This window comes from Rousettus aegyptiacus, unplaced genomic scaffold (genome assembly GCF_014176215.1).
Source record: "Rousettus aegyptiacus isolate mRouAeg1 unplaced genomic scaffold, mRouAeg1.p scaffold_m13_p_11, whole genome shotgun sequence".
NCBI classification, from domain to species: domain Eukaryota; kingdom Metazoa; phylum Chordata; class Mammalia; order Chiroptera; family Pteropodidae; genus Rousettus; species Rousettus aegyptiacus.
Window position 1 is genome coordinate 6324707 of NW_023416286.1, and position 27271 is coordinate 6351977.

The 27271-nt window shown below is 41.8% G+C and overlaps 1 protein-coding gene across 4 annotated transcripts in view; it reads left to right on the forward strand.

Moving 5' to 3' along the window:
• The first annotated feature begins 958 nt into the window (after positions 1-958).
• LOC107520897 (mitochondrial intermediate peptidase) overlaps positions 959-27271 on the forward strand; it is a 152915-nt gene continuing 126602 nt past the window's right edge. The window contains exons 1-7 of one of the 4 annotated variants that reach the window (XM_036228458.1): positions 959-1231; positions 3811-3984; positions 6947-7035; positions 9967-10053; positions 16376-16439; positions 20416-20598; positions 21160-21316. In XM_036228458.1, the coding sequence (XP_036084351.1) occupies positions 1043-1231; positions 3811-3984; positions 6947-7035; positions 9967-10053; positions 16376-16439; positions 20416-20598; positions 21160-21316 (943 nt within the window). In that variant the 5' untranslated portion in view covers positions 959-1042. Of the gene's footprint in view, positions 1312-3810; positions 3985-4539; positions 4726-6946; positions 7036-9966; positions 10054-16375; positions 16440-20415; positions 20599-21159; positions 21317-27271 lie in introns of those variants that run through there. The other 3 variants (XM_036228459.1, XM_036228461.1, XM_036228460.1) reach the window with 3 other exon arrangements.

Consider the following 27271-nt stretch of genomic DNA (forward strand, 5'->3'; position numbering starts at 1 on the left):
CACACATTCGGGTGAGATAACATTCTAAATAAACCACATTTAAGAAAATTTAACTGTAGTTACCATGCAATAAAAAAGGTTCGTGTGGGCTCTCCTTCCTCTGTACAAGTCACACCTTAGGTATGGATGGCACATGAATTATGCTTTAATTTGTTCACAGAACACCACAACCCTCAAAGCCCTCTGCATTCAGACATTGATTATTGGAATCACTGAGAATCTAGTTCCCGTTTCAAGCTGAGGTGGGCAGAGGATGTTTTGAGGAGCTAGCAGAAGGCTATGCACACATACCATGCTCTCCTTCCTTACTTTCCTAGGTGGGCTTTCTCACCTGGCTTCACGTCCATAGAAAGGTCCATTCTCAAGGAGCCAGTCTCATGTTTGTAATTCAGCAGCCCCATCCACTGAGAGATCAAGAAGGGGCAGGTGTCTGGAGATAGCACCATGCCACACTCCAAATCACAAGTCCCTAATGCCTTTCCGGCCCCCAAATCTTTTCATGCTTTGCTGTTGACTGAAGTTTGGCGAAATCTTCCCTCTTCGAATTTATGTTGTACATTATTATTATAATTTTTGAAGTCAAAATAGATATTTACTCGATTCCCCTGCAGTGACACTGCATATTTAATTTTAACCTTTTCGAGTGGAAGCTGACTGAGTCGTGGCGCGTCACTGGTCCTGTGACAGCGGGGAAGGCCCTCAGACCCCGTACGCCGCCTTCTCTGGGTGGGGTGGGGGGGTCCCCTGCACCTCCTGGAAGAATTCGTCGCTGGTGAGACTTGGCCCGCCCGCTGCAGTCACGTGGGGGAAAAGGAAACCTCCAGGCACACGGGGGCGCAAGACCGCAGCGGCTGCCGAGGAGGCGGCGGGGTTACGCTCTTGCCCCCGGACGCCGACGTGCCCACGTCCGGCGGGCCCCGCGCCCCGACCCGGAAGCGCGGGCGTCACGTGACGCGGCGTGGCACGCTTCCTTGGAAACACGGTGCGCGTGCTTCCGGCAGGAGCCGCGGAGCCGGCACTGGGTTCCCGCGCCGGGTACACAATGCTGTGCGTCGGAAAGTTGGGCGGCCTGGGAGCCCGGGCCGCGGTTTTGCTGCCCGGGCGAGCGGGCCTGGGCGGCTTCGGAGCCGGGCTCCGGGCCCGAGGTGTCAGCACCAGCTGGTCCCCAGTGGGCGCCGCCTTCAATGCCAAGCCCCAGGGCCGCCGCCTGGACCTGTTCGGCGAGCGTGGGGTGAGCGGAGCAGGCGGGGACTCCCCTCGTTCCACCGAACTAAGGCGGCCGTGTTCTCCGCACAGCCAGCGGGGCTTCGGGCAAGTTCGTTTGGGTCTGGGAGGAGCCGGACAGCGAACCCACGCTGTATAGCAGAGTTTCGTTTGCGCTCTCGGTGACCTTGCCCGTCACCTCTTTGAGGAGCTTGTTCTAGGGAGCTGGGCGGCCTTTGGTGGTCCCCCTCACCAAAGTGTGGGTCTCTGCGTGAGCCCGTCACTCCACTTGAACTTAAAATAATTCACCTTTGCAGTGAACTCCACCTTCCGGTCCCGCCCTCGCGTCACACAGCCCCAATCCTTGCCTAAGTTCACTTTTTTTCCAACCCTACACTTGCGCAAGAGGCCTCCCCCTGTGAGTTCACAGGCGGTGTCAAGTTTTCTTTTCGCAAGGACGCATTCGCTTTAGCAATTCCACTGATGCCCGATATTTATCAGCTTTTTTCCAAACCTTTGGGATCTCGGTTTTCTTTTAAGACGCAGCGCTGTTGAGGAGAGTCTGATTTTCTATATAGTATGACGGAGTTGGTTACGTTGATTTCTTCCCCTAGGAAGTTACTGACGGAATTCTTTGATTCCTATTCATTTCTGTATGCACACTGCCCAGCATGATGTCTGGTATTAGTAATATTGAATGACTGAATTAAAGGTGAGAGGAAGGCAAACTTGACTTATCTGATGCCTGTTCTACTTTGCATTTGTGAATTTTGCCCATTTTAGGGTCTTTTATTTTTGCTTTTTTAATTTCATTATATCACTAACTTTCATAGAAAGAATCTAGGTTATGGTTGCAGTAAACTTAATGGAGTGCGTGTTTTCATATTTTATCTCCATTAGCTTTGTCTATTTAAAAATTATTTTTGTATGAAATTTGCCACACCAACTTCTATACAGGTAAATGATATCGGTAGTGACATAATTGATGTAAAGAGAAGAACTACTTTTAGATACTGAACAGAGAGATGGGAGGGGTAAGCTTGGTTTTAGGTGTATGAACTAGAACTAGTTTTAGCCTTAGTTTTCTTTTGTACACTCTGATTTTTGGTACTGAAATCAGATTTTCAAATAATGTGAATTGGATTTTGACTCAAAAAAGTTTATTTTCTTAGTATTACCATAACTTGTAGTCTGAGGTTTAGAATTCCCAAGAGGAGCATGGGGAATTGTACTGGGAAGTGCAACTAGTCTATACTTAGACTCAGATTAAATTATTGTAAAGATCAAATTTATTATCGGTTGTGGTTCTACTCTGCCCCCAAGTGTGTTTTCTTCAGCTTCCTAGGGTATTTTAAAGAGAGATTAACTTCGCTTCTTGCAGAAATGGTAGGCCTTAGCAGTCTTGAAGATTTTACTTAGTGGTATTTCCCAAAGTCAACGTGTTAAGCATCTACAAGTTAATTTACAAAGTTCAATATCTGCTCCATTAATTTCATTCATTCAAGTTCATTGTACGTTAGGCACTATGTTGGGAAGCCGGTTAAAATGATGAAGGGCAAGTTTCTGCCCCCAGGTGAACCACCTCTTAGGCGAGAAGACTTTCAAACAGTTAAATTGCAGCACAGAAGTATGGAGAAAGTGTGGGCTTTGGAGACATATGGAGCTTGTTCAAGTCTGATTTCCCTGCTGTTAATCTGTGACCTCAACCTTTTTAAAACTCTCTCAATGTGTGTTCCCTTATCTGTAAAAGGAGAATGGTAGTTCCCGCTCTGAGATTGTGTGGTTCAGACGAGACTTGTATAAAGTGCATAGTACGCTTCTTGGCAGGCAGGAGATGCATGGTGAGTATGTGGGTTTTTCCTGCCTTCCTGAGTGCTGGAACAAGTGTGATTGAACTGGTTCAAGAAGATGGTCCTTCACATTAGATAAGTGATTTCGTCTTTATCAAGATACTGAAATGATAAAATTTGCTGCCACTTTTAGCCTATGACTTGGTTAAACATGTTCATTAAATCTTTCTAAAATATCTTCGTGCTTGATAATCAACTCATCTCTAATTTATAGTTGTGGAATAACTGGTACAGGTACTGGACCTCGGCGTCAGACAGGGTCCTAAGGACTTTACATAATATTTTCTAACATGGTACCTGTACGCACGCTGTGGGGTATGTGGTGTTTTCCCCATTGTGTCCAGTGAAAAAAACTAGGTCCAGGAGGAGAGAGAGCCCGCCAGGGTCACACAGCTAATAGTTATAGCTAACATCTATTCAATGCTCTCTGTGTGCCAGGTACTGTTAAACTGTTTTGTTTTGCTTTTAGACACGTATTAGCTCATTTAATCTTTGTTATGAGTTAGGTTCTGTGGAGTAACAGAGCTGGAATTTGAACTTGTATCATTTATTTTTGTGTTATAGAAAATAATTAAAAATTGAAGGAAAACCACACTCTTAAAATGCGGAGAATGCGAAAGTGCTATTTGTCATCACAGATATTATAATTACATAATGAACCAAAGAAGCCTCAAGATTTCCTTTATGAAACATGTTTATACAGACTATCCAAAGTCATATTTTTAGTAACCCATTAGAAATATTCTTTGGGTTTCAGGGTCTTTTTGGAGTTCCTGAGCTCAGTGCCCCTGAAGGATTTCGTGTCGCCCAAGAACAGGCCTTGAGAAAGACGGACGTGCTGGTGGCGCGGGCCTGCGCCACCCCGCCCGGGCCGCAGACCGTGCTCATCTTCGACGAGCTCTCCGACACCTTGTGCAAAGTGGCCGACTTGGTAAGACGCGTGTACGCCTTGCAGCTACCTCTCTGCCAGGTTGTTAAAGTCGAAAGTTTCTAAGCTTTACTATTAGGCCATAAGGTTAAAAACGTTTGAACTAGTGGAGAGCTGTTGGGTGTAATTCGTTGCAGTGCAGTCATGTTGTTAGGAACGGGAAGAATGTATAGGAAAAGGTGATATTCAGAAGCTGTACTTCAATATGTGTATTTAGTAAAATATACATGTAATAAAGGAATGATTACTCATGACAAAGATTCTTCATTTGTGAAAACTTCCACTAAAATTCTAATAGAAGTTTATCTGTTCATTTACAATAAAATTAATCTTGTGAAAAACCAGTTTTATAAACCTTTTTAGGAATGCCTTTTCTAATTAAAAATAAGGTTTTGACACCAAACCGATTGTATTAAAGACTTTTTTCCTTCACTTTTGAAATTGAAATAGAAGTGTCCCTAGTGTCTTCCCGGAATAAGAAACTCATTGCTGAGACAGACGACCTGATTTTCTGTCAGCCCCTAAAGGGTCACATCTTGATTTGTCATATCCACGCAGGCGAGTGTCGTGATGCTCATAATCCAACACTGTGGTCACTTGTGACGCCGTCCACCTGGTATTGGATGTGTGTGGCTCTCTCCACACTCATTCAGCATTGAGTCCCACCACGTGCCAGGCACGTCCTGGGCACAGGGATGCCGTCCAGAACAAGGCACACAGTCTGTGGCCCCATGGAGCATCATGGTATGAACTTTTTTTAGCTCTTACTGGGCGCTGGGCCCTGGTAAGTGCTTTACCCGGGTCAGCATATCTGATATTCAGATGAGGGAAGAAAGGCACTGAGAGGTCGTGCCGTGCCCAGGGCACCGGGCCGGTCAGTGCAGCTGGGCTTTGAGGCCTGACAGGCTGGCGGCAGAGCGCACATCCTCACCTGCCGTTCTCTCCCACCTTGGGGCCTTGCTCGAGCGGTTGGGAAGTCAGCCTCCCCATCATTTAAAAAAGCACTTACTTATTTTTAAAATTATTGTAAAGTAAAATTGACTTCTTTGGGGAGGGATGGTACAGTTCTATGAGTTTTCACTCATGTTTCATGTGGCCACCTCCACAGTCAGGTACATAAATCCTCCTGTCACTCCAAAAAGCTTCTTTTGTGATGACACCCACCCTCTGGCCACCACTGACACATTCTCCATCCCTGTAGGTCGTCTCTTTTAAAATGTCATAAATGGACCCAGCTTAACACCTCCGCATGATTGTTTTCATTTTTCAGAAAACTTCCTTTCTCCCATACTCCCGAATCGAGCAGTACACGTTCCAGATGATTGTACAGTCACCGTAAGCTTCCTAGTTTTAGGAAGTTGACAAAGTATCTTAAAGGGTTTTCCAGGAGTGAAGGGAGGGGTGTTGCGGGCTCCTTGGAGTCAGGTCTCCGTTTCACTGGGGCTTGGTTATGTGCGTGTTTGCAAGTGCTTTGAATGATGGAGGAGATACGGGAGACGCACTGCCGGCCAGGAGGTCTTCTTGAACCTTCTCTGCTGAACTGTCACCGCAGTCCGAAAACGAAAATGTTTGTCAGTGACTTTCACTATGTGTAATCAGGTTTTGGTTATACAGAAGTTTTGCGGTCAAAAATCCCAGAACCCACTGTTTATTTGTTGCCTTCGCCTCCGCCTTAATTGAGCGGTGTTCTAGGATTTTTTCCCACCTTCTTTTCCTTTTGCGCTTCACTAAAAGATTTCCACCTCTCTGTCTCATAGCTTGTCCTGTATTTGAAGTTTTTTATATTTATGAAGTATAACATTGCATTAAAAAACTAATGTGATTTACATATGTAAATCTTCCGGTAAAAAAAAAAAATTCAAAAGAACCTTCTTCCTTTTTGAACTTTTAAGATTTTTACTTGCCAGTTAGATTAATACCGTTATAAGACAACAGTTTAATAGACCTTTTCCACCAAGTGGTCATTTTCTTTTTCTTTTTTAATACAGTTACTATGTAACAGGGTTGTTTTTTCTCATCACTATTACAAAAAAGTTTTAAAATGTATGCTAGTGTTTTAAATTTTAATATTGCTTGTAAATTCTGCAACATGTTGGCTGGTAATTTATACAGTATGTTGTAAATTTTACAGAGCTAATTTTTCAGGTGCTTTGGTATTAATGTTATAGTTACATCAAATGTATAAAATATGTTTTTCATTAAAAACTATTTGATAATAAAATTAGAAAATTTTACCTGTGGTGATTTTATTTCATGCCATAGTCACACATGTTGTCTTGGAGCATGAAGAAAAAAATGCATAGTGTTTTGTAGTTTCCCAGAATTTTTCTTCTGCATTTTACTGCGATTAACATGAAAAGTAAAATTAGGTTTTATGTGATTTCATTAAAAAAAAAAAAAAAGAATTTCAGCTCAGTTTAATTCTCAGGTCAATGTAGCAGCCTCCTCAGCGGTGATACTAGGCTGGGACCAGGGCTATAAAGAGAGAATGTGTCTTTGTTTTCTGCAAAAAGGCTAGAATTTATTTAAGTAAGTCTCGAAACTATATTATTCATTAGTTAAAAAAAAAAAAAAAGCCTCTAAGAGTTGTTCTCTGGAGCCAGGTTGACATGTGAGCACAGTTCTGTAGACAGTTTTAGTTAGGAAGTTGTAGAATATTTGAACGAGTCAGCATATTTGAACTATGGAGTTAAGAATTCACTTGGTATGTATGCATGGAGGAGAAACTGCTAAAATAAAGCCACTTAATGTATTTTCTTTGGAATGGAACAAGCTTGGCTCCAAGGAATAACAATAATGTGCAGAGGAGCTGCTCTGCCCGCCGGTTAGGAAATTTTCAGTAATGAGAACGCGTGGGTCCGGCCAAACGGCCCGTTTTAAAACACACGTTTTCAGTTCACCCTCAGATCCTGGAATGAAGCTTTCTATCAAATTCCTTTTCGATTTTGTCTTTCCTCTTTATTAGGCCGATTTTGTGAAAATTGCTCACCCAGAGCCAGCGTTCAGAGAGGCGGCAGAAGAAGCTTGTAGAAGTATTGGCACCATGGTAGAAAAGTACGTCCCGTCCCCGCTTCGTTCCGAGATCGGGTGATGCAGTTTTGTGGGTTTGTGCTCTGGGAAATGTGTCCACCGGGCTTGTCCCTGGTGGGATGGCGTGTGTTAACACTGCACAGCTGCCCAGGGTGGTGGGCAACGGGGTACAGGCCGCCGCTGTCACCTCCCCAGCGCGAGCAGCGTAACTGTCCTGTCAGTCAGTTTCCTTGTCTGTAACAAAATGATTTGTCGTTCAGAGTTGCGACAAAAATGAGATAATAAATATGAAGTGCTAATAACAGTGCCAGGCACATAGCAAACCTCCAATATTCTTGTCATTATTTACATCAAGTAAGGGTTTTTTAGTGTCTCAGTGGCAAGTCGGAGTTTCTAGATTAGCATGTGATTAAGTTGCTATTGCGACGGTGGCCGTGGGCCACTGGGTAGGAAGCCCACGTTCTCTCTGCTGTGGCCTTGCAGTCCCCGTGGACCTGGGATTAGAGGGATCCAGGGACATCATAAAACTGTCCAGGAGGACTGAGGCAGGCTGAGGCTAGATGGAGTGAGCTATTTTCAAGTGATTTTTGAGGTAAATTTAAATATTTTAAGCCATTCCTGAGAGCCCCAAAGTGACTTCGAGGTGGGCGGCCCGCGGTCAGAAGCCCTCAGGCGTGCGCCGCCGTGCCACGGGGCGTCCGGAGCTCGGAGGGCCCAGGGCTCGCCCCGCCTGAGTTTACGGCTGAACACGCAGGGCGGCCTGGGCGGCTCCACGGAGCGGGCGGCGGGGCACGCGGGCGGTGGCCTCCGGGTCAGTGAGGCTGCCCCGGGAGCGGCCGCTTGGGGTCGCGCTGCTGCTGCGGCTGCTGCTGTCGGCCGAGCGCGGTCCGCTCTCGTCGGGACAACGCGTGTGACTGTTGTTGTCGCCATCCAAAATCAAAGTGTTGGGTGTGATGCATCTGGTCCCTGCACATTTCGCTGAGGTGGTGACGGGGCTGACTCTGGGGCCTCCTTGGGAGAAAGCGGATTTCCCGGGGGGAAGGCCCCCCGACACGACAGCTGCAGGGCCACCCGCCTGACGCGTCGGGCGCCCGGACCTGGACGCCGTCCGCTCCGGTGGACGTGGGCTGTCGGTCGCCCGGTGGGGAGGACATCAGGGAGCCGTGCCTGGCTGGGAGGCGTCATCAGGGGCGTCTGTGCTCAGCCTGCACCCCGGCCGGGCAGCGTCTTGGTCTGTCTTTGTCACCACACTCGGCTGCGGCCCCAAAGTCAGGGCAGGAAACGACTCAGCCTTCGAGCGCTTCGCTGTCCTCCTCGCTGGGCCCTGTGACTCATTCGCTCCTTCAGCCCCACTGAGTCATATCTGAACTGACTGCTTCGGTTGCTCTGTGAAAAATAGGACGATTTTAGGTGCATGTGTTGAATTGTTTTTTTTCCCCCCTTGTGGTGGGAAAAAAATAAAAAAGCCTATAATTAGGTGTGTGTGTTTAGAATTAATATAAGATATAGACTTTACCCGAGGATCTTACGACATAAGACGGAATGTGTGAGATTTGCTCAAACTTCTGAGGAGGGTGCAGGGCAGGCTCCCTCTGAATGAGCGCCCTTTTGACATGGCGTGGCCCCTGAGGCGCGCAGGCCTGGGAGGGGACAGCCACCTGGATGTCCCCTGGCTCCTGGGATGATGCCTGGGGGCGGAGAGGCCACGGCTGCCAGCCCTTCTTGTTGAGTATTTTTGAGTGGCAGTGACAGCCTCAGTTTCCTGGGTGTTTGGGGTGGCCCCTGGCAGTGGTGGCAACAGAAAGCCTTTGATTTATATAAAATTGCAGGATTCTGGAGGCAAACTGACTGGAGAACCTGACCACCCTTGAGTCTCTGGGCAGGAGTCGGCGGATGGTTCTTATAAGTTCGCCTCCCTGAGGATCCCGCGGGCAGGGGGAAGATTGTTTCTAGAACCAGCTCACTGTTTATTTAGCCCAAGAGCACCAGGGCTTCTTGGCACCCAGGGAAGAAGGACTCAGGACGTGCTGGGGACCTCGAGAGTAGTACTTGGGGTAGGGTGGCCAGGGGCAGGCTGGCGGGCCACCTAATGATGGCTGGGGTCCTTCAGTTTGAGGAGTGTGTGCAGTACACGCATTACCTCATTTTACCCTTAGGGCAGCCTGAGCTCTAACAAGCCCAGGGGCTCAGATGCCTTGCCCCAGGCCACAGAGTGGTGGTAGGGCCCCTGCCAGCGCTGAGTGCCCGAAGCCCCCGTCCCCAGCTCACCTTGGAGTGCGGCCAGCTGCCATTCCCGCCTAGACCAGGAGAGGGCCGCATGGGCCTCGGGGCGCCCCGTTCAGGACTAAAGCCTTTGTGCCTGTCCCCCCTCCCTGCCGTCCTCCTTTTCTGGCTGTTGGCGTATTGCTAACTGGGACTGGTTCTCGATGGCAGTGGGTCAGTTAAATCAGGGGTCTCAAACCCCTAAGCTGTGACCAGTCTCGGTCTGTGGTCTGTCAGGAACTGGGCCGCACGGCGGGAGGTGAGCCGTGGGCGGGCCTGCAAAGCTTCAGCTGTGTCTGCAGCCACCCCCCAGCGCCAGCATCACCGCCTCAGCTCATCAGGCATTAGATTCTCAGAGGAGCACCTGGTGCCAAAGAGGTTGGGGACCCTTGAAAATCGCCAGTTACCACAGTCTCTCCCTCCCCTCTTTTCTGTCTGCTCTTCTGCCTCCAGGTACTGATGGATGTCAAATTTATCTTGTACCTTCCAGAACAGTTAGTACTTTGACACTTTGCCCAGCAGCCTGCCCGTCAGTACGCTCAGTGCAGCTGTGCTATTTCCAGTCCAAACGAAGAAACAAAACCAAACCTCCATCCTTTGGCCTCCGGGCATGTGCATGCTAGAATTTGACGTCATTTTCTCGATGTAAAGTCAATAAGAAATCATTTAATTTTCCTCTTGTGATTTTTCTAGATTGAACACAAATGTGGAATTGTATCAAAGTCTGCAAAAATTACTAGCTGATGAAAAACTCATGGATTCCCTTGATCCAGAAACCAGGTACTCGTTTCTTTGCATTTGTCGTGATTGTGGCTGCAGAGCCGGGATCGGAAGACTCCCCCTGGGCATCTCCGTACCCACAGCCCCCTGCGTCTCTACTCAAATGGTGTCTCCTCCGAGATCTTTGAGCTGGGCCACGTTCTTACCCGCTTTGTTTTCTTCTTAGTCCTAACCACTTACATGATCTTATCTGTTTGTTAATTGTTCTGTCGTCTTTCTACCTTACTAGACCAGAAGCTCCTTAAAGGCTTGGGTCTGATGTGTTTTGTTCACTGCTGCAACTTCAGCACCTAAAACAGTTGTGGCCTGTAGCAGGCACTTACCCTGTGAATGAAAACCTATAAATCATTGTTAATTATTCTTAGCTTCCTGCTTAAAGTTCCATAATGAAACCACCGGAGGTGAACCTGAAGATCTTTGGAATGATTTGCTTTGGTTCACTAGGTTACATTAATCTGAATTGAAAAGGCCCAATTTCTAAATCAATGCATAAAAATATTTGCTATAGGACTTTGGATATCAAATTTTTTTTTGCTCAAATTTGCTTCTATATAGAATAAGTGTTGTAGAGTTTGTCATTAACCCACTTAGATAGTATTTGTGTCATAGTACAGAGATTGAACATTTTTCCTTACCTGTTTGTACTTGTTTATCTACTTTTTTATTTATGGGACACTTTCTTCCCTTGACTCCACGATCCTCCCTCCTCTTGCTTCCTTCTTTCCTTCTGTCTCCACATGTGGATTGTGGCCCCAAGCGAAGCCCTTCTCTGCGGGTAGCGGTGATAATGGGAGCTTGTGTGAATGTGGGATGTGATTCTGGGCAGGGAGAGTAGCACTTCGAGGCTGTCTTGAGGGACGATTTCACCTGCTGCCTGGGTGCAGTTACAGCACCTCATGGGTCCTGATTCTCAGGGTGCTAGTAATGCTATCTGTACCATCAGAATAGTTTGTCTTTATTATAATTTTAGGCTTGGGCATTATATTGCCTTCATTAGCAAAACAAATAAAAGTTGAATGACTGCTAACGGTGCCAGATTTATACCCAGCTGGTACTGCCTAGAGTAACAACCACGAGTTACCCATGATTTGACTTTAGTGAAGATTGACTTCCATGTTTAGTGTATGAAAAATCACAGTGAACTAGCAGACCATTTTAGATACAAAGGATTTGTGCTAATAGGATACATACCACATTTCTAGATGTTACTAAAAATTCCAGTAGGGTTTTTAAAATAACAGCATGATAAATGCATTGGGAAAAATAAACTGGGTAGAATGTCACTGTTGTAGAAAGGAAAGGTAACTGGGAAGTGCGAGGGAACGAGGTTTTGAAGTAATAATTATTGAAACGTCATAGTACTTATATGTCACCAAGAATGGTGGCAGCGCCCAGAAGGAACCTCGTATATGGTAAAGTATAAGATGATGGTTAAACAAAGAATTAGAGGTTTAATAGAATATCTTGCCATGAAAAGTTAATGTGTAAAATAAATGACTTAAACTGAGAAGATCGTCATCTTATTTTTAGATGCATTCCTTGAGATACTAGTCCTATGAGATAGTCAAAAGTATTCCCAGAAGTGTCCCATCGGTCAGTAAGTTTGGAAATCTGGCATATTGTATTTTCCCCTCTTGGAGAATTTTAGCATATTAGCATCTCTAAGAAGCTCAGCCGTAAGCCGTAAAGAAACCTGTTTTACCTGGGTTTTCCCAAAACCTTCAAAAGCTTTCTTCCATGCAAAGAATATAACAAACACATTCTCCAGAAAATATAATAGAGGGAAGATCCCGTTCACAAGAGCAACAAAACCTGCGATGCACTTGGAATAAAATCAGGAAGGCAAAGAGTGCGGAACCTCAAAACACACACACCCGGAACAAGAAAGATGATGTTTAAATGGAGAAGCACACGGTAATCCTAGATAAGAAGGAAGAAAGCTCAGTACTAAGCTCTACTGGTTTGTAAGTTTAATGCTATGTGATCTATATCTAAAGAAGATTTGTTGTTGTTACTTAAAATAATTTTGGTCATAGAGAGTAAGTATACTAGAATAGGCAGGGGAAATATGGTAAAGAAAAGTAATAAAAAAGGACTCGTATCAGACAGTAAGACATATTATAAAAATATTGTATTTAAAGGAGTATTAGACTTATACCAGAATAGCCAATTAGATTAATGAAAGAATAGAAAAATTTTAGACACACAAATACATATGACTCTATTTAGTATGTGATAGAAATGTTATTTTCCATCAGTAGGGAAAGATGTGGTTTTCAGTAAATGAAAACATGGATAACGATTTTGGGGGAAAAAGTAGATTAAAGATTTAAATATTTTTTAAAAAGAAATCATAAAAGTATTGATAACCTTGGAATGTGGAAGGTCTTCTCGTGACACCAAAGTCAGCCCACAAAAGGTGAGATTGACTTAATTATTCAAAAATTGCAAACTTTGGTATGCCAAAACCCTTCCACATTCAAAGTCGGAAGACGCAGAATGGGACAGGTATTACCTGGTAAATGTTAATGATGAAGGGTTAACGCGTTTACTCTGTGAAGAGGCCTCGCAAATTACTAAAAAAAAAAAAAAGGGAAGATTGAGCCTTCTTATAGAAAAAAAGGATGGAGGATTCTTTTCCTGAAACCCTCATTTCACCGCATAAGGAAGAGCAACAGGCATAGCACTGGTAATAAGTGGACAGTAGTGGCTGGAGACGCAGCGTCCAGAGTTAGACTGTCTCAGTCCGACATTGGCCTCAGAGCTCTCCAAGCCTTAGTTTCGCCCCCTAAGAAGAGAATAAAGAAAGCGCTTCATAGGATTATTCTGAGGTTTAAATGAAATGATTAGTGTAAAAGGCTTGGTCAGCATCCGGCACATGGTCATCATTCAGTAATTGGGACGTACCACCTTTAAAGAAAGGTAGAATCAAGCAAAGAGCCCATCAGTTGACAAAGTTAAAATAGAATAGGAATCATGTGTTCATGGTTCAGAATAACGAATCTTCTCTAGTTAAGTGTAAATTGATAAATCTTTGTGGAGGAAAATTTAGTAATATAAACCAATGTTTACACTCTTTGATTTTTTTAATTTCTTGGAATTTTTCCTAAGGAACATACAAGAATAAAGAGATGTGTTGAACAAGGAATTTTATCACAGCACGGTTTACAGGGGGAATGAAAGCATTTTTAGTCCACATGACAAAACACAATATAGCATTAAAAGCCATGTTTTTGAGGAATATTTAAAGATGTGGAGAAATATTCAGTGATTTGTGATATGTTTTCAAGAAAAAGCACAATACAGAAATCTATGTAGTCAGGGCCCAATTATTCTAAATAAGCATATCACATAATGAGGGGAGATTGGGTAGAAGCCAGCAGAAGGTCCTCGTTGTCATTGGTATGCATCACGAGTCAACTGCCACCAAGACAGTATCTCCATGAGACCAAAGATGTTGCCACAGCCTGTGCTTCTCAGGACGAGGGTCCTGCTGGGTGTCCCCCAACCCCGTCTCCCACCTACCTGGGGGCAAAGACTGTTTCAGATGAAGGGATCAATGTAGCCCCTTGAGTCAATTCAGAAACTCAGCCAATGATTTTCAATGTGTTGGGCGCTGTGTTTAGGTGTTTAATTAAATATCTCTAACCTTATTTAATTAAACATGTGCTTCATAGCCTTATAAAAAAGAAAAAGAAAAAATAAGTAGATTGGAAGGACATGCTACAAGAATTTTAGTTGTGGTTATCTCCGGTGGCATTAGTGATTTTAATTTTTTCATACCTTTCTACAGGAAAGCTGTTATACTATAAATCTATATGATTAAACTTATACAGTAAATTCCCATCTCCAGTTTATCAACCCCTGCTGTCTGTCTTTTCTCTTATTAAAACAAACAAAATGCCTTTACTAGAAAAGAGAGTGGAAAAAGGTAAATTACTAATTTATTAATATGTCCTATTGAGTCTTCAGAATTTTAGAACTTTAATTCTGTTCATTCAAGGTACGTTGGCACAATCATCAGGAAGACAAATACGTCCATTATGAAAAGTCAGGGACAGCTAGAAGAGTAGATCAAATACTGGGGTAACGTAATTCCAGAAAAAAAGAAAAAAAGGAGTTAAAAAAAATATTAGCAGAAAGAGGTGTTGCATTTGAAATTGGTTCCAAGCATACAGCAGGATTAAAAAAAAAGAAAACAATTCTCATTAGCCAAGAAACTCTGCTTCCGGCATGGCATCAAAGAGTTTAATATTCTAAGTAGCTGCTAATAGTTGGAAGAAAAACTGAAAATCTCTTGCAGAAGGCCTTTGAAAAATTGTCCAAGTATAAACTGTTTTATGTTTTTAATGATCGGGATTTGGATGGAGTTGAAATAAGTAAGTAATTATCATGATGGCTTTCACAGGTTTGTACTCTACGAATAAAGGAATAAGCTCCTACATGAAAAGAGAATTATAATTGTTTTCCATGTTTTGCAATGCATATATTGACTTATTTAAACATTGATTGAAGCGATTTTTTGTTTCTCCTTTGCTTACGATACTTAAACATCCATATAAAGCATTGATAGCCCAGTACAGTGAAGGCCTCACACCACATGATCTTCCGTCATGTGGCTGCAACACAACCTTTTAAAAAATTCCACGTTCACCCAACTAACATACACGTTTTTAATTAAGTTCTTTAAGTAGAACTCACAAGTGTTGTCGGAACCCATAGCAGAGGCCCCTCATTCACGCAGGGAGCTCACCACGGAGGGTAGGGCATCTCGTGAGGGGCCGGGTCGATCACCTGAGGACTTCTGACCTTGAGAAAGGTCATGTCGCAGGAGCGGAGGGCAGAGGCAAGGCGGCCTGTTAGGGGTGGCTGCAGTATGTCAGGGCAAGGCGACAGCAGCCTGTTAGTTATATCCTTGTTTCCTGATCCCCCAACACTTGTGAGTCACGGGTAAAGGTGATATTAGTCTGTCATCTCCTGGAGGTCACGTGCCATGCATGCCACGCATTTTTCTAACATGAAAAGCTGCGTGTCCCGCCCATGCTTTTGTGGCACGGCGTGGCGATGTCTAATTTCCGGCGCTCACATATTTGCTTTCATTTAGTATATCTCGTGAATTCAGCATTTTTATATCTTTGGTACCGAATGGGAAAGTACATGATATTAATGAGCTTATGATGCAAAAGGGAAAATGTAAGCATAAAATATCACAGGAGAAAATTTCCAAAGTCACTCCTTAGTTTGGATATCCTCCAGGATACTTTCTCTTCCATTGTTTTTTGTTCTTGTTGTTTAGTTTTTGTTGTTGTTATTGCTAATATGACATTCTGATGAAATTGTCACATTAAGGAAAGCTTAGGAAAATTCGGGCCTGTCGTTAAGTTTGCAGCTGCATTAAAGAATCACTGAAGAATGTCGATCTCCACAAAGCATGCTTGTGCTAATGCTTGAAATAGGGAGAGCTCTCCCCTCACAGTCAGAAGCAAGTTCAGCACAAGGGGAAGTGGATTGTGGGTTGAAGCCTATGCACAGTCTGCCTTTTACTGGTGAAGACGGAACAAAAGATGATTTTTTTAAAAACCGATCACACATCAGAGAGTGTTCTTGATGGTCTCTCTTTGAACTCCCCAGACACTATTTGTATCCCTGTCAAGAAATTTATTATTTCCTTTACCTTGTATTCATTAATTCACTAATTCATTCAAAGGGTACCTCTCCCCTTATGGGACCGTGCCGTATGGAACATATGTGTAAGTCTTTGCCCACAAGCAGCTGAGAGCACAGTTCTGTTAAATACGTGTGCTAAGTATAAAATACGTCATAGTTAGACATGTGTAGGCTTATTTCATCATAATTAAGCAGCACGTGCGTGTACCACAAGTACTGATTTGGTGCGTTGTGTGCAGTATGCAGGAAATAATTTTGGAAGGAAAGACAGCTTAGGTGTTCACCTCCTCTAGAAAAAAAGCAGGTAAATTTGGCCTTGTTGGAATAGTCATCATTCCTCTGGTTCAGTTTAAGGCTTATTGTACAGTTAGCGTGCTGTAGATGGTACCTGATCATCCAAAGGTGAGCTTAAAAACCCCGCTGGCTGGCCGTTTTGTCTGACTTCAAGATGCTAAACTTCCTGGTTTCATGCAAATTGTGCATGTGTGTTTCTGTGTGTGTGTGTGTGTGTGTGTGTGTGTGTGTGTGTGTGTGTGTAGAGACAGCAGCCTTTTTGTCAGTAAGGTTGAAAAAGGCCGATTTCTTTTGCAAAAAAATTGATTTTTGTCAATAATTATTATTACCTCTTATCACCTGGATCTCATTTTATTTGTAGGCGAGTGGCTGAACTGTTTATGTTTGATTTTGAGATCAGTGGAATCCATCTAGACAAAGAAAAGGTAAAGCTTTCCTCTCTGTTTTTTGGCTCCTTGTTTTACTAATATTTAGTTGGTATCTATTAGCTACAGTCCTTGTATATAGTTAGAATCTGCATATTCTAAAACCACTTAGGTCATTTATGTTATGAAATTCTTCTCTAGGTTGTGTTTGAATGTGCTGCTGTCTGGAGGTTGGCTTCTCACTCACGATAATGCAGAATTAGGAAATGACTGGAGACGGTGGGGTGTTTTAGATATGGGATTAGGGTAGGATGGGCAGTGTCAGGAAAGGCAGACGAGTGAGTAGGGAGCGTAAGGAGTGGAGGCGGAAGCGCAGGAGTCAGACCTCTCCGTCGGCGTATCTATCCATACTGTCCACGTCTTTGACAGAGCCACCCAGTTTTGTTCTGGAAGCAGGGACGCGTGGGTTGTACAGTGTTTAAGCTGGGGGGTGGGGGTGAGGGGCTCAAACAATGTCCAGACCCCTCGTTTTACAGATGTAGGAACAAGACAAAGTGATTCGTTCAAGCTCCCATCCTGGAGTTCCCAGAGCTTCTAAACCCTGGCCACTGCTCTTTCTAGAACATGATACCCTAAGAAACAGTGCCTCATTTCAGTGTCAAGCACCAGGTTGGAAGAATGGGGGTGACTTGATCACCCCTGAAAGACCTGCCCGCCCCACAGCAGCAACTCCGCTTGCTTGTAGTCTAGACCATTGTGGTTATGTTTTTTAAAAACCTAATACATGTAAGGTAAAGCCACTTGACCTATTAATAGAGATTAGTTTATTAGAGTACTTTGGAAAGTAGAGGCTGGGTCTTGGGGACATATATCACATACAATAGACAATGTCATTTTGATCCGTGCAGGTGTGGACAGTGCTGGGGCCGCTCACGCATTGATGTGTTTCTAAGCCTGTGAGACCTGGCCTAACTCTGAGGCCGGACCCGCCTTCCCAGCATGCCTGAGGCCGATAGGCCGTTCTGTAAATTCCCATGGCCTGGAATGGGCACATTTTCTCCTCTCCAAGCCAGCTGTCATTAACACTTCTTTGTACCAATGAATGTACCACCATTCTCTGAGTCACTCAGACAAAATTTTAGAGTCAGTTTGCGTTTTTCCCATTCCCAATATTCTCACATCTTAATCAATGACATAGTCCTTGGATTTTTCCCTTCAAGCTTCTCCTGCCTCTCTCTGCATCCCAAAACAACTCACCTTGATCCTTATCCCCAAATACCTGGCCTGTCCTAAAGTCCTTTGCCTTCCTGACATTCATTGTAATTAATGGCGATTAAGCATTTGCTATTTAAAGCATGTATTTCTCATCAGATCTTCATAATGACTTTGAGGCTGGTGCTACTGTTATGTCTGTTTTATGGATGAAGAAACTGAGGCTGGTTTACACAGGGTGACAGAGCTCGTAGGTGGAGGATGTTATTCCCTCTGCCAGGCAGACTCTAGAGCCTGTTCAGTTTTCACTGCCTACAGGTCTTCTCACCAAGTTTGCCCTTAAGGCTTCATCTTCAGGCCACAGTGCCTTCAAACCTTTTGTCAGTCTCTGAGATGGCATTCTGTATTCATCCGAACCCGTATTTTTCTTACTTCGTGCATATGGCATTCATCTTTAACTGCCTTTTATTGAAGTTGTTATTAGTATCGTATAGCTTATCTGAAATTATAGTCTTCCCAAGGACAGAGAGCGAGGGTTCTGTTTTTAATGCATTTCAGTTTTGGACTCAAAATGTTAAATGAATGTATAATGAATCATCCTAAAGCCAGCTAATATTAATCCAGTCTGACACCTTCAAGAGGACAGCCACTGGTATGCAATCTAGGTGAATAATCTTATTATTTTATGTAATCCTCACGAAAGATATTTTTGAAACTTCACTAAGAAGTAATGTCAAGTCAACCTCAGTTTCACCAGCATTATCCTCTCTGCTTTTATAAGAATAGCTGCCCTTCCTAGCGAGTAACTTCTCGGGAACCCACAAACACTGCAAGTAAAGTAAACCTGCTAAAATCCTCTCTTATAACTCCTATATCTGTTCGTCAAGGTGCTCCTTTAGGACGGATAAAAGGAAGACACATTATACTTTTTAAAAGAGATCTTGAAATCCATCGCAAACTCTACAAACCATAAAAGCATATACTCTTTCTCTATTCTTTTCAGATTTTTTCTTATTTAATTTTAAAAGTCTCAATGAATATACTTTAAAAGTTTAAAACTAATGGACTTTTTTTTAATCAATTATTAATAAATAATAATTTCGCAGACTCTTTAGAGTTCAGAGTACTGCACATTGAATTATCTCAGGATGATGAATTGCCTAGCAGATTGTTGGTGAAGTCAGAAAGTCAACCCAGTTTTTATTTTTTGAGAACTTTTAACAGGTAGTCAATTCTTCAAAGTAATTAATATTATGACTTTCTTTTTATAATAAAGGCTTTAGTGAAAAATTTTGGAACTTACCCTGTAATTTCCATTTATCTTTCACCTTTTTTGTTATTCCACTAGTTACCACTAGGTGGTGATAAATGGCCATATCAAACAAAATAGGGAAAAATCTGGACTAAAATGTTAGAGTATCTGAAAATTTATGAAGTTTGAATTTTCTATGTTGAAAAATCTTGGTTATATTAATACTTAATTTTTAAGCATCTTATCAAGTATAATTATGCACTATGTATATATACATTTTATTATTTATTATTTATACCTACAGCACCTGGTCTTCCTAGGTGGTCTCCCATCCAAGTATTAACCAGACCTGACCCTGCTTAACTTCCACGATCAGACATTGGGCTTGTTCAGGGCGGCATGGCTGTAGACCACGGACTATAGCTCCACTAGGGCGTGAATCCAGGACCTTCTGTGTGTAAAGCAGACATGCCTAACTGCTACACTGTGGAACCATGTCCTAAATATATATATTTTTAAACATTAGTGCTGCTAATTATTTTTTAGGGTAATAGTTTAGTTTAGAATCTGTTAATAATAGTCACTGACTCCTTTCCTAGAAAGACTTGCGAACGATTTCACCTGAAGCCCATCAGGAGCCCAGGGCATGATGCCCAACTAGTTTTCTAGTAACTAATAACTGAAAATTCATCCGTTGTCCCCCAGTAGACCTGGACTACAGTTTATGTTTCAGCTGAAACATTTGCGGTCCCCCTCTGATAAAACACAGTTTCTCGGGCGATTGCGTGTCCTAGCGTGTGACGTCACCGTAAAGCCCGCATGGGCGTGCCAGCACCATCCACGTCGTCATCGGCGGCTGTCTGGGGGCCAGGCGCTGGGCGAGGAGACAAGGTCCCGCCCCTGGGGGCCCCATACTGCTGCTCACCCCTCCACTCTTGTCCTCCGAATACTCGAGTCTGAGCCAAATCGGAGTTTTTAAAGTTAATTCCCCATTCTGGACGTTCTCCACCTTCTTGTGAAGAATTGTGTTAATTTCTTTCCTTTCCCTTTGCCATTTTAGTCTAATTTTTTAAGACTGAGAATATTTTCTCGCCCGCCCTTTAATATTTTTTAGTCTAATTTTAATATTTTTTAGTCTAAAAATGCTTTTAATTATTATATTGGCTAGATTAAACTAGATTCACTCTTCTCTGACTTACTTAACTAAGAGGTCTTTTGGGGGACAGGAGAAGAGTCCCCCAGAAGATTAGTTATATAATCTAGACATAAAGCAGAACTTTAGAAGTTGTGTAAGTCTTAAAGCATAGAAACTATACAACCACAAGGGTAATCTTTTCGTCTTGATTAAAAGTCTGTCAAAAATAGAATTAATATGTTATTTATAGTATGTTATATATTATTTAAGACAAACAATATATTCAATATTTTATTTAATATAGTTAATATCCTATTAAATTATAATTTAGATGTTAATGTTGGTTTGCGATCTTTATAGATCGTCTATAAAACGAGTTGCGAAATATTTTTTTAAATGCCTTTGAATAACTTTTGCTCCCCTTCCCTCACATGTAGCGTAAAAGAGCAGTCGACCTGAATGTTAAAATCTTGGATCTGAGTAGTACCTTTCTCATGGGAGCCAACCTTCCCAACAAGATTGAGAAACATCTCTTACCAGAACACATTCGCCAGAACTTCACGCTCACGGGAGATCATGTAATGATTGATGGTCTGCATGCGGAAGCACCGGACGACTTGGTGTGTGTGTGTCCTCCTCTTCATAGTTCAAGTCCCACCTGTGTGCCACTAATGTTTTAACCCACAGATTCAGCGACAGTACAGACATACTGTTAAAAATCCTTTCGTGTTCCTAAGCCCTAAAACTTTAACTTTGGAATGATTAATTCCATAAATGATTTAAATGATGAAAATGATTTAATTATTTGTGTCGTGTAAAGAATCCATTTTTAAAGTATGATAAGTTATGGCAGTGATTGACATTCTAGGCTGCTTGGGTTTTTAGTGCACGTGGTTTTGGCTTCACCTGCTTAAAGGTGCTGTAGGGCACATGCATGGGGTATAGCTCTGTCCGACCCTACGCCATAACAGAGAACTCTCTCTAGTCAGTGTGCTGTATCTCATACCGGTTTATGAATACTAGTTTATAGAGAGCTTTCTTCACCTAGTACAAGCTATTATTTTATTTTTATAGCAATGGTCACCTGAAGAATAAAGCGATGAGAGTTAGCCTATATTATTATTGCATGGGACTTTGAATCATGGTATTTATATCTCTTACCATTTGCTATTTAAATATAGGTACGAGAAGCTGCTTATAAAGTTTTTCTTTATCCCAATGCTGGGCAGTTGAGATGTTTAGAAGAACTGCTCAGCAGCAGAGATCTTCTGGCGAAGCTAGTAGGCTATTCCACGTATGCCCACAGAGCTCTCCAGGGAACTATCGCTAAAACTCCAGGTAAGCCCGTTTGGCTGACATTTAAGGACAAAATGAGATTTTTATGGGACTGAACTCCTGACTTAAACATTTTTTTAAACTTATTTTTAATTTTACTTAACATACTCTATTGTATTAGTTTCACTTGTACAACATAGTAATTCAACATTTATCACCTCGCAAATCGATCACCACAGTAAGTCTGGTAACCGTGTGTGACCATACACAGTTATGACAATCCTACTGACTCCGTTCCCTGTGCTGTACATTACTCCCCGTGGCTTGTTTTATTACTGGAAGTTTATACTTCTTCTTCACCGTCTCCTTTTCTGTCTAATTCCCCCACTTTCCCTTCTATGAGTTCGTTTTGTTTTGTTTGTTTGTTCTTTTGTTTTTTGATTCTCTATATAAGTGAAATCACACAGCATTTGTCTTTTTCTTTGTGACTTATTTCAATTAACCTAATAATCTCTAGGTCCATCCATGATGTCGCAAATGGCAAGATTTCATTCTTTTTTTATAGCTGAGCAATATTCCACTGTATATATGTACTACATCTTCTTTATCCATTCGTTTATCAGTGGACACTTAGGTTACTTCCATATATCTTGGCTGTTATGAACATAGGGGTGCGTATATCTTTTGAATGATTGTTTTTATTTTCTTTGGATATATACCCAGAAGTGAAACTGCTGGGTCATATGGTAGCTCTATTTTCATTTTTTTGAGGAACACCCATATTGTTTTCCATGGTGGCTGTACCAATTTACATTCCCACCAACAGTGCATAATAGTTACCTTTTCTCCACATCCTCGCCAACACTGGTTATTTGTTGTGTTTTTGATAATAGCCATTTTGCTATTCTGTTGTGTGAGGTGATATCTCTTTATGTTTTAATTTGCATTTCTCTGTTGATTAGTGATGTTGAGCATCTTTTCATATGTCTGTTGGCCATCTGTGTGTTTCCTCTGGAGAAATGTCTGTCCGTGTCCTCTGCCCATTTTTTATTTGGAATGTTTGTTTTTTGATGTGGAGTTGATATGAGTTCTTTGAAAAGCTTAGATATTAAACCTTTATCAGATGTATCATTTGCAAATATCTTCTCCCACTGAGTAGGTTACCTTTTCATCTTGTTAATGGTTTCCTTTATTTTGCAAAACCTTTTTAGTTTGATGTTGTCTCATTTATTTATTTTTGCTTTTGTTGCCTTTGACCAGGGAGACATGTCCAAAAGGATATTGCTAAGACTGATGTCAAAGAGTTCACAACCTCTGTTTTCTTCTAGTAGGTTTATGGTTGCAGTCTTACATTTAATTTTGTTTACCCATTTTGAATTTATTTTTATATGTGGTATAAGAAGGTTGTCTAGTCTAGTTTCCTTTTTTTTTTTTTGCATGTATCTGTCTAGTTTTTCCAACACCATTTATTGAAGAGACTGTCCTTACCCCATTATATATCCTTGTCTCCTTTGTCATACATTAATTGACCGTGTATGCATGGGTTTATTTCCGGGCTCTCTGTTCTGTGCCATTGATCTATGCGTCTGTTTTTATGCTAGTACCACGCTGTTTTGATTACTATGGCCTCATAGTATAGTTTAATATCAGGTGGCATAATCCCTCCAACTTTGATCTTTTTTAAGATTGCTGTGGCTATTTGGGGTCATTTGTGGTTCTATATCAATTTTAGGATTATTTTGTTCTGGTTCTGTGAAAAATGCCATAAGTATTTTGATAGGGACTGCATTGAATCTGTAGATTGCTTTGGGTAGTGTGGACATTTTAATGATATTAATACTTCCAATCCACGAGCATTGTATATTCTCCTGTTTATTGTGTCTTCTTCAATTTTTTTCATCAATGTCTTATAATTTTTAAAGTACAGGTCTTTTACTTCCTTGGTTAAATTTATTTCTAGATATTTTATTCTTTTTGCAAATAGGATTGTTTTCTTAATTTCTCTTTCTGCTAGTTCGTTATTTTTGTATAGAAATGGAACAGACTTCCGAATATTCGTTTTGTATTCTACATCTTTACTAAATTATTTCATTAGTTCTGATAGTTTTTTTGGGTGGAATCTTTAGGGTTTTCTATATATATAATATAATGCAAATAATGACAATTTTAACTTCTTCCTTTATCATTTGGATACCTTTTATTTCTTGTCTAATTGCTAAGGGTAGGACTTCCAAAAGCATGGTGAATAAGAGTGATGAGAGTGGGCATCACTGTCTTGTTCCCAATCTTAGAGAAAAAGCTTTCACTGCGGGTTTGTCAACTATAGCCTTAATTTGTTGAGATGTGTTCCTTCTGTACCAACATTGTTGAGAGTTTTTATCATAAATGGATGTTGGATTTTGTTAATGCATTTTCTATATCTCTCGAGATCATCATATGACTTTTATCCTTCATTTTGTTTATACAGTATATCACATTGATTGATTTGTAGATATTGAACCATCCTTGCATCCCTGAAATATATCCTGCTTGATGATGTTGCATAATATTTTTAATATATTGTTGAATTCAGTTTGCTAGTATTTTGTTAAGGATTTTTTAATACCTATGTTCGTTAGGGATATTGGCCTATAATTTTTCTTGTTTTGTAATGTCTTTGTCTGGTTTCGATATCAGGGTAATGCTGGCCTCATTGAATAAGTTTGGAAACATTCCCTCCTCTTCTACTTTTTGAAATAGTTTTAGAAGAATAGGTAGAATTCACCTGTGAAGCCATCTGGTCCTGGACTTTTGTTGGAAGTTTTTTGACTACCGATTCTATTTCATTTCTAGTATTTGCTATGGTCAGATGTTATTTCTTCCTGATACAGTCTTGGAAGATTATAGATTTCTAGGAACTTAACCATTTCTTCAGGTCATCTAATTTGCTGGTAGACAGTTCATAATATTCTCTTACAATTCTTTGTGTTTTTGTTGTCACTTATCTCTCATTGCTGATTTTATTTATTTGGGCCCTCTTTTTTTTTAATGGGTCTAGCTAAAAGTTTATCTTTTAAAAACTTTTTTAAAGAACTAGATCTTAGTTGAATTGAACTTTTTATTGTTATTTTTTTGGTCTCTATTTTACTTTTTCTGTCTCTTTAACTTTGAGTTTCTGTGTGTCTTTTGATCTGAAGTGAATCTCCTGTAGGCAGCTTTTAGACACAGGTGTTTTTTATAAAAATCAATTTAGCTACCTTATATCTTTTGATTTTAATATTTAGTCCATTTACATTTAATTATGAGTAGATATGTACTTATTGCCATTTTATTAATTGTTTTCTGTTTTTCTGTTTGTAGTTATTCTTTTCCTTCTCTTGTACATTGATGACTTTTTTTCAGTGATTTGTTTAGATTCTTTTTTCTTTAATTTTTTTATGTATTATAGGTTTTTTGGTCTGTGGTTACCATTAGATTTGTATATAACAAGCTATGTTTATAGCACTCTATTTTAAGTTGATAGTGCCTTAAGTTTTAATGCAGTTTAAAACCACTACATTTTTACTTACTCCCCATGTTTATGTTTTTGACATATTTTACAACTTGTGTGTGTATTCCTTAATTCACTGATGTAGTTACACGTACTCTTACTGCTTTTGTCTTTTAACCTTCATACTAGCTTTATAATTGGTTGATCCACTATATTTACTAAATATTTGCCTTTATTCTTTCCTGTATTTTCTTATTTTTTGTTTTGATCTTTCCCACTAAAAGTCCCTTTAACATTTCTTATAAACCTGGTTTAGTAGTGACAAACTTTAGCATTTGCTTTCTGGGAAAACTCTTTCTCTTTCATTTGTCCTGAATGATAATCTTGCTAGGTAGAATATTCTTGGTTGTTGATTTTCTCTTTTCATTACTTTGACTATGTTGTGCCATTCCCTTTTGGCTTGCAAAATTTCTACTGAAAAATCAGCCTCTAGTCTAAGAGGGGTTCCCTTGTACGTAACTAGCTGCTTTTCTCTTGCTAACGTTATGATTCTCATTATCTTTAACTTTTGGCATTTTAATTATGATGTGTCCTGAGGTGGGCTAATTTGGAATTTCTTGTTTGGTACTTTTTGCGCTTCCTGGACTTGGATGTCTGTTTTCTTCACCAAATTGGGGAGCCTTCTGCACAACAAACATGAGAGAGACCCAATCTTTTTCTTTTCCCCTTCTAAGACTCCTTAGGATGCAAATGCTGGTATGCTTGATGTGGCCCAGAAGAAAAAGCTTTTTAATGCTTTTTGTTCTTTTTCTCTCCCATTGTGGTTTCCACTACCTTGTCTACCAGCTCGCTGACTCATTCTTCTGCATCAGTGAATCTGTTGTTGATTCCCTCTAGTGTATTTTTCATTTCAGTTATTATATTTTTCAGTTCTATTGGCTTATTTTAATATTTTCTTTTTGTTGAAGTTCTCACTGGCCTCATCTTTCTTCTCCCCAGTTAATTGAGCATCCTGTAACCAATGTTTTGAACTCTTTTCTAGTAGGTTGCTTACCTTCATTTCACTCAGTTCTTTTTCTGGCGTTTTGTCTTGTTTTTTCATTTGGGACATATTCGTCTCCTTATTTTAGCTGTTTCTCTGTTTCTCTGACTTAGATGAAACAGCAACCTCTCCCTCATGTGGAAGGAGTGGCCTGTGTAGGGACTTTCCCTCTGCAGATAGTGTGCGTGTCCGGTTTCTTCAGTGGCTCAGCCAGAGCTGGAGCTGGAGCTGGAGTGGGCAGTGGGCTGCAAGGAGTTCTTGGGGCAAGCCTCACCGGGGCCCCTTGTCAGGCTGGCTACAGCTGTATTTGGAGCAGGCTCAGTCATGGGAGTCCCAGGGGCAAGCTACACTGGGCCCCAGACTGTAACTAGGGTGGTGCAAGTTATGGGGAACCAGGGGGCAAGTCACACTGGAAGGCCATTTGGAGTTGCTGTTAGAGTGGGCTCAGGCCTAGGTTAGCCTGAGGGCAAGCCACATGGGGGCCTGGAGCTGTAGCTGAAGTGGGTGTGGTCTGGAGAAGGCCTGGGGGTAAGCTGCACAGGCCACAACTGTAGCTGGAGTGGATGCAGAGCCATGGGAAGTCTCAGGGCCAAGGCTGACAGCTGGTGCAGGCCTGGGGCCCAGTGTGCACTCTGACAGCCTTAGTGTGCTGGCCGATGTGTCTGGGTCATTTTGCTCCTGCCTGTGTAGTTGTGGGGAGCGGGAGGCCACAGATGGCGCCCTCCGGTGCCTCTGACTCTGGAGAGCCCACAGTTACCTCTCCATTTGTCAGAGACCCTGGGACTGTGACATGGTTTTCCTTCCTGTGTAGTCTCGGTGACCTTTAAAGCAGTTTTTCCACGTGGCCCAGGGCAGGCCCCTCGGTGACCCCTTCCTGCTGCAGGCCGGTGCTTGGGGCTGGGGTTCTCAGGGTACTGCATTGCATTTCTTCTACCCGTTTTTATGTGTTCTCTCTCTCGTTTGTTGAGTAGAAGCTTTTCCGTCAGCCCTCATTTCTTCAGGGGGACTGCCCTGCGTAGATGTCAATTCGATGTGTCCTGGGAGGGGGTGAGTTCAGGGCCTTCCTGCGCTACCATCTTGGCCCAGAAGCCTGAACTTCTGATTTTTAATGTACTCAGAGACCCATTTATGGACGTTTTTCTACATCTTTGGATAGGAACGATTTTTAAATAGAGCCAATCATTTGGAATATCTTCTGTCCATTCACGGTATTTTATTTCATGTGCATGTTGAGAGTAAATCATACTTGAATTTTCATTGATCCAGTTTAAATTATTTCTGTTTTAACTCAACTAGTTTCTGTATTCAGTCTATCCAAGAGGTTACAGTAAGTGTGAGAGAGGATGAGAGATCAATATGTCTCTGAAGTCGAAGTTGAGTGTGGTCCAGGCCACATGGATACACATCCTTTCCAGAGAAAAGTGCTGTTTGGAGTTTGTGTTGTGGAGGAAAAGCATCTTTCTTGGGTTTGTGATAAACTTGCCGTGTACTCCATTGAGTTCTTTAT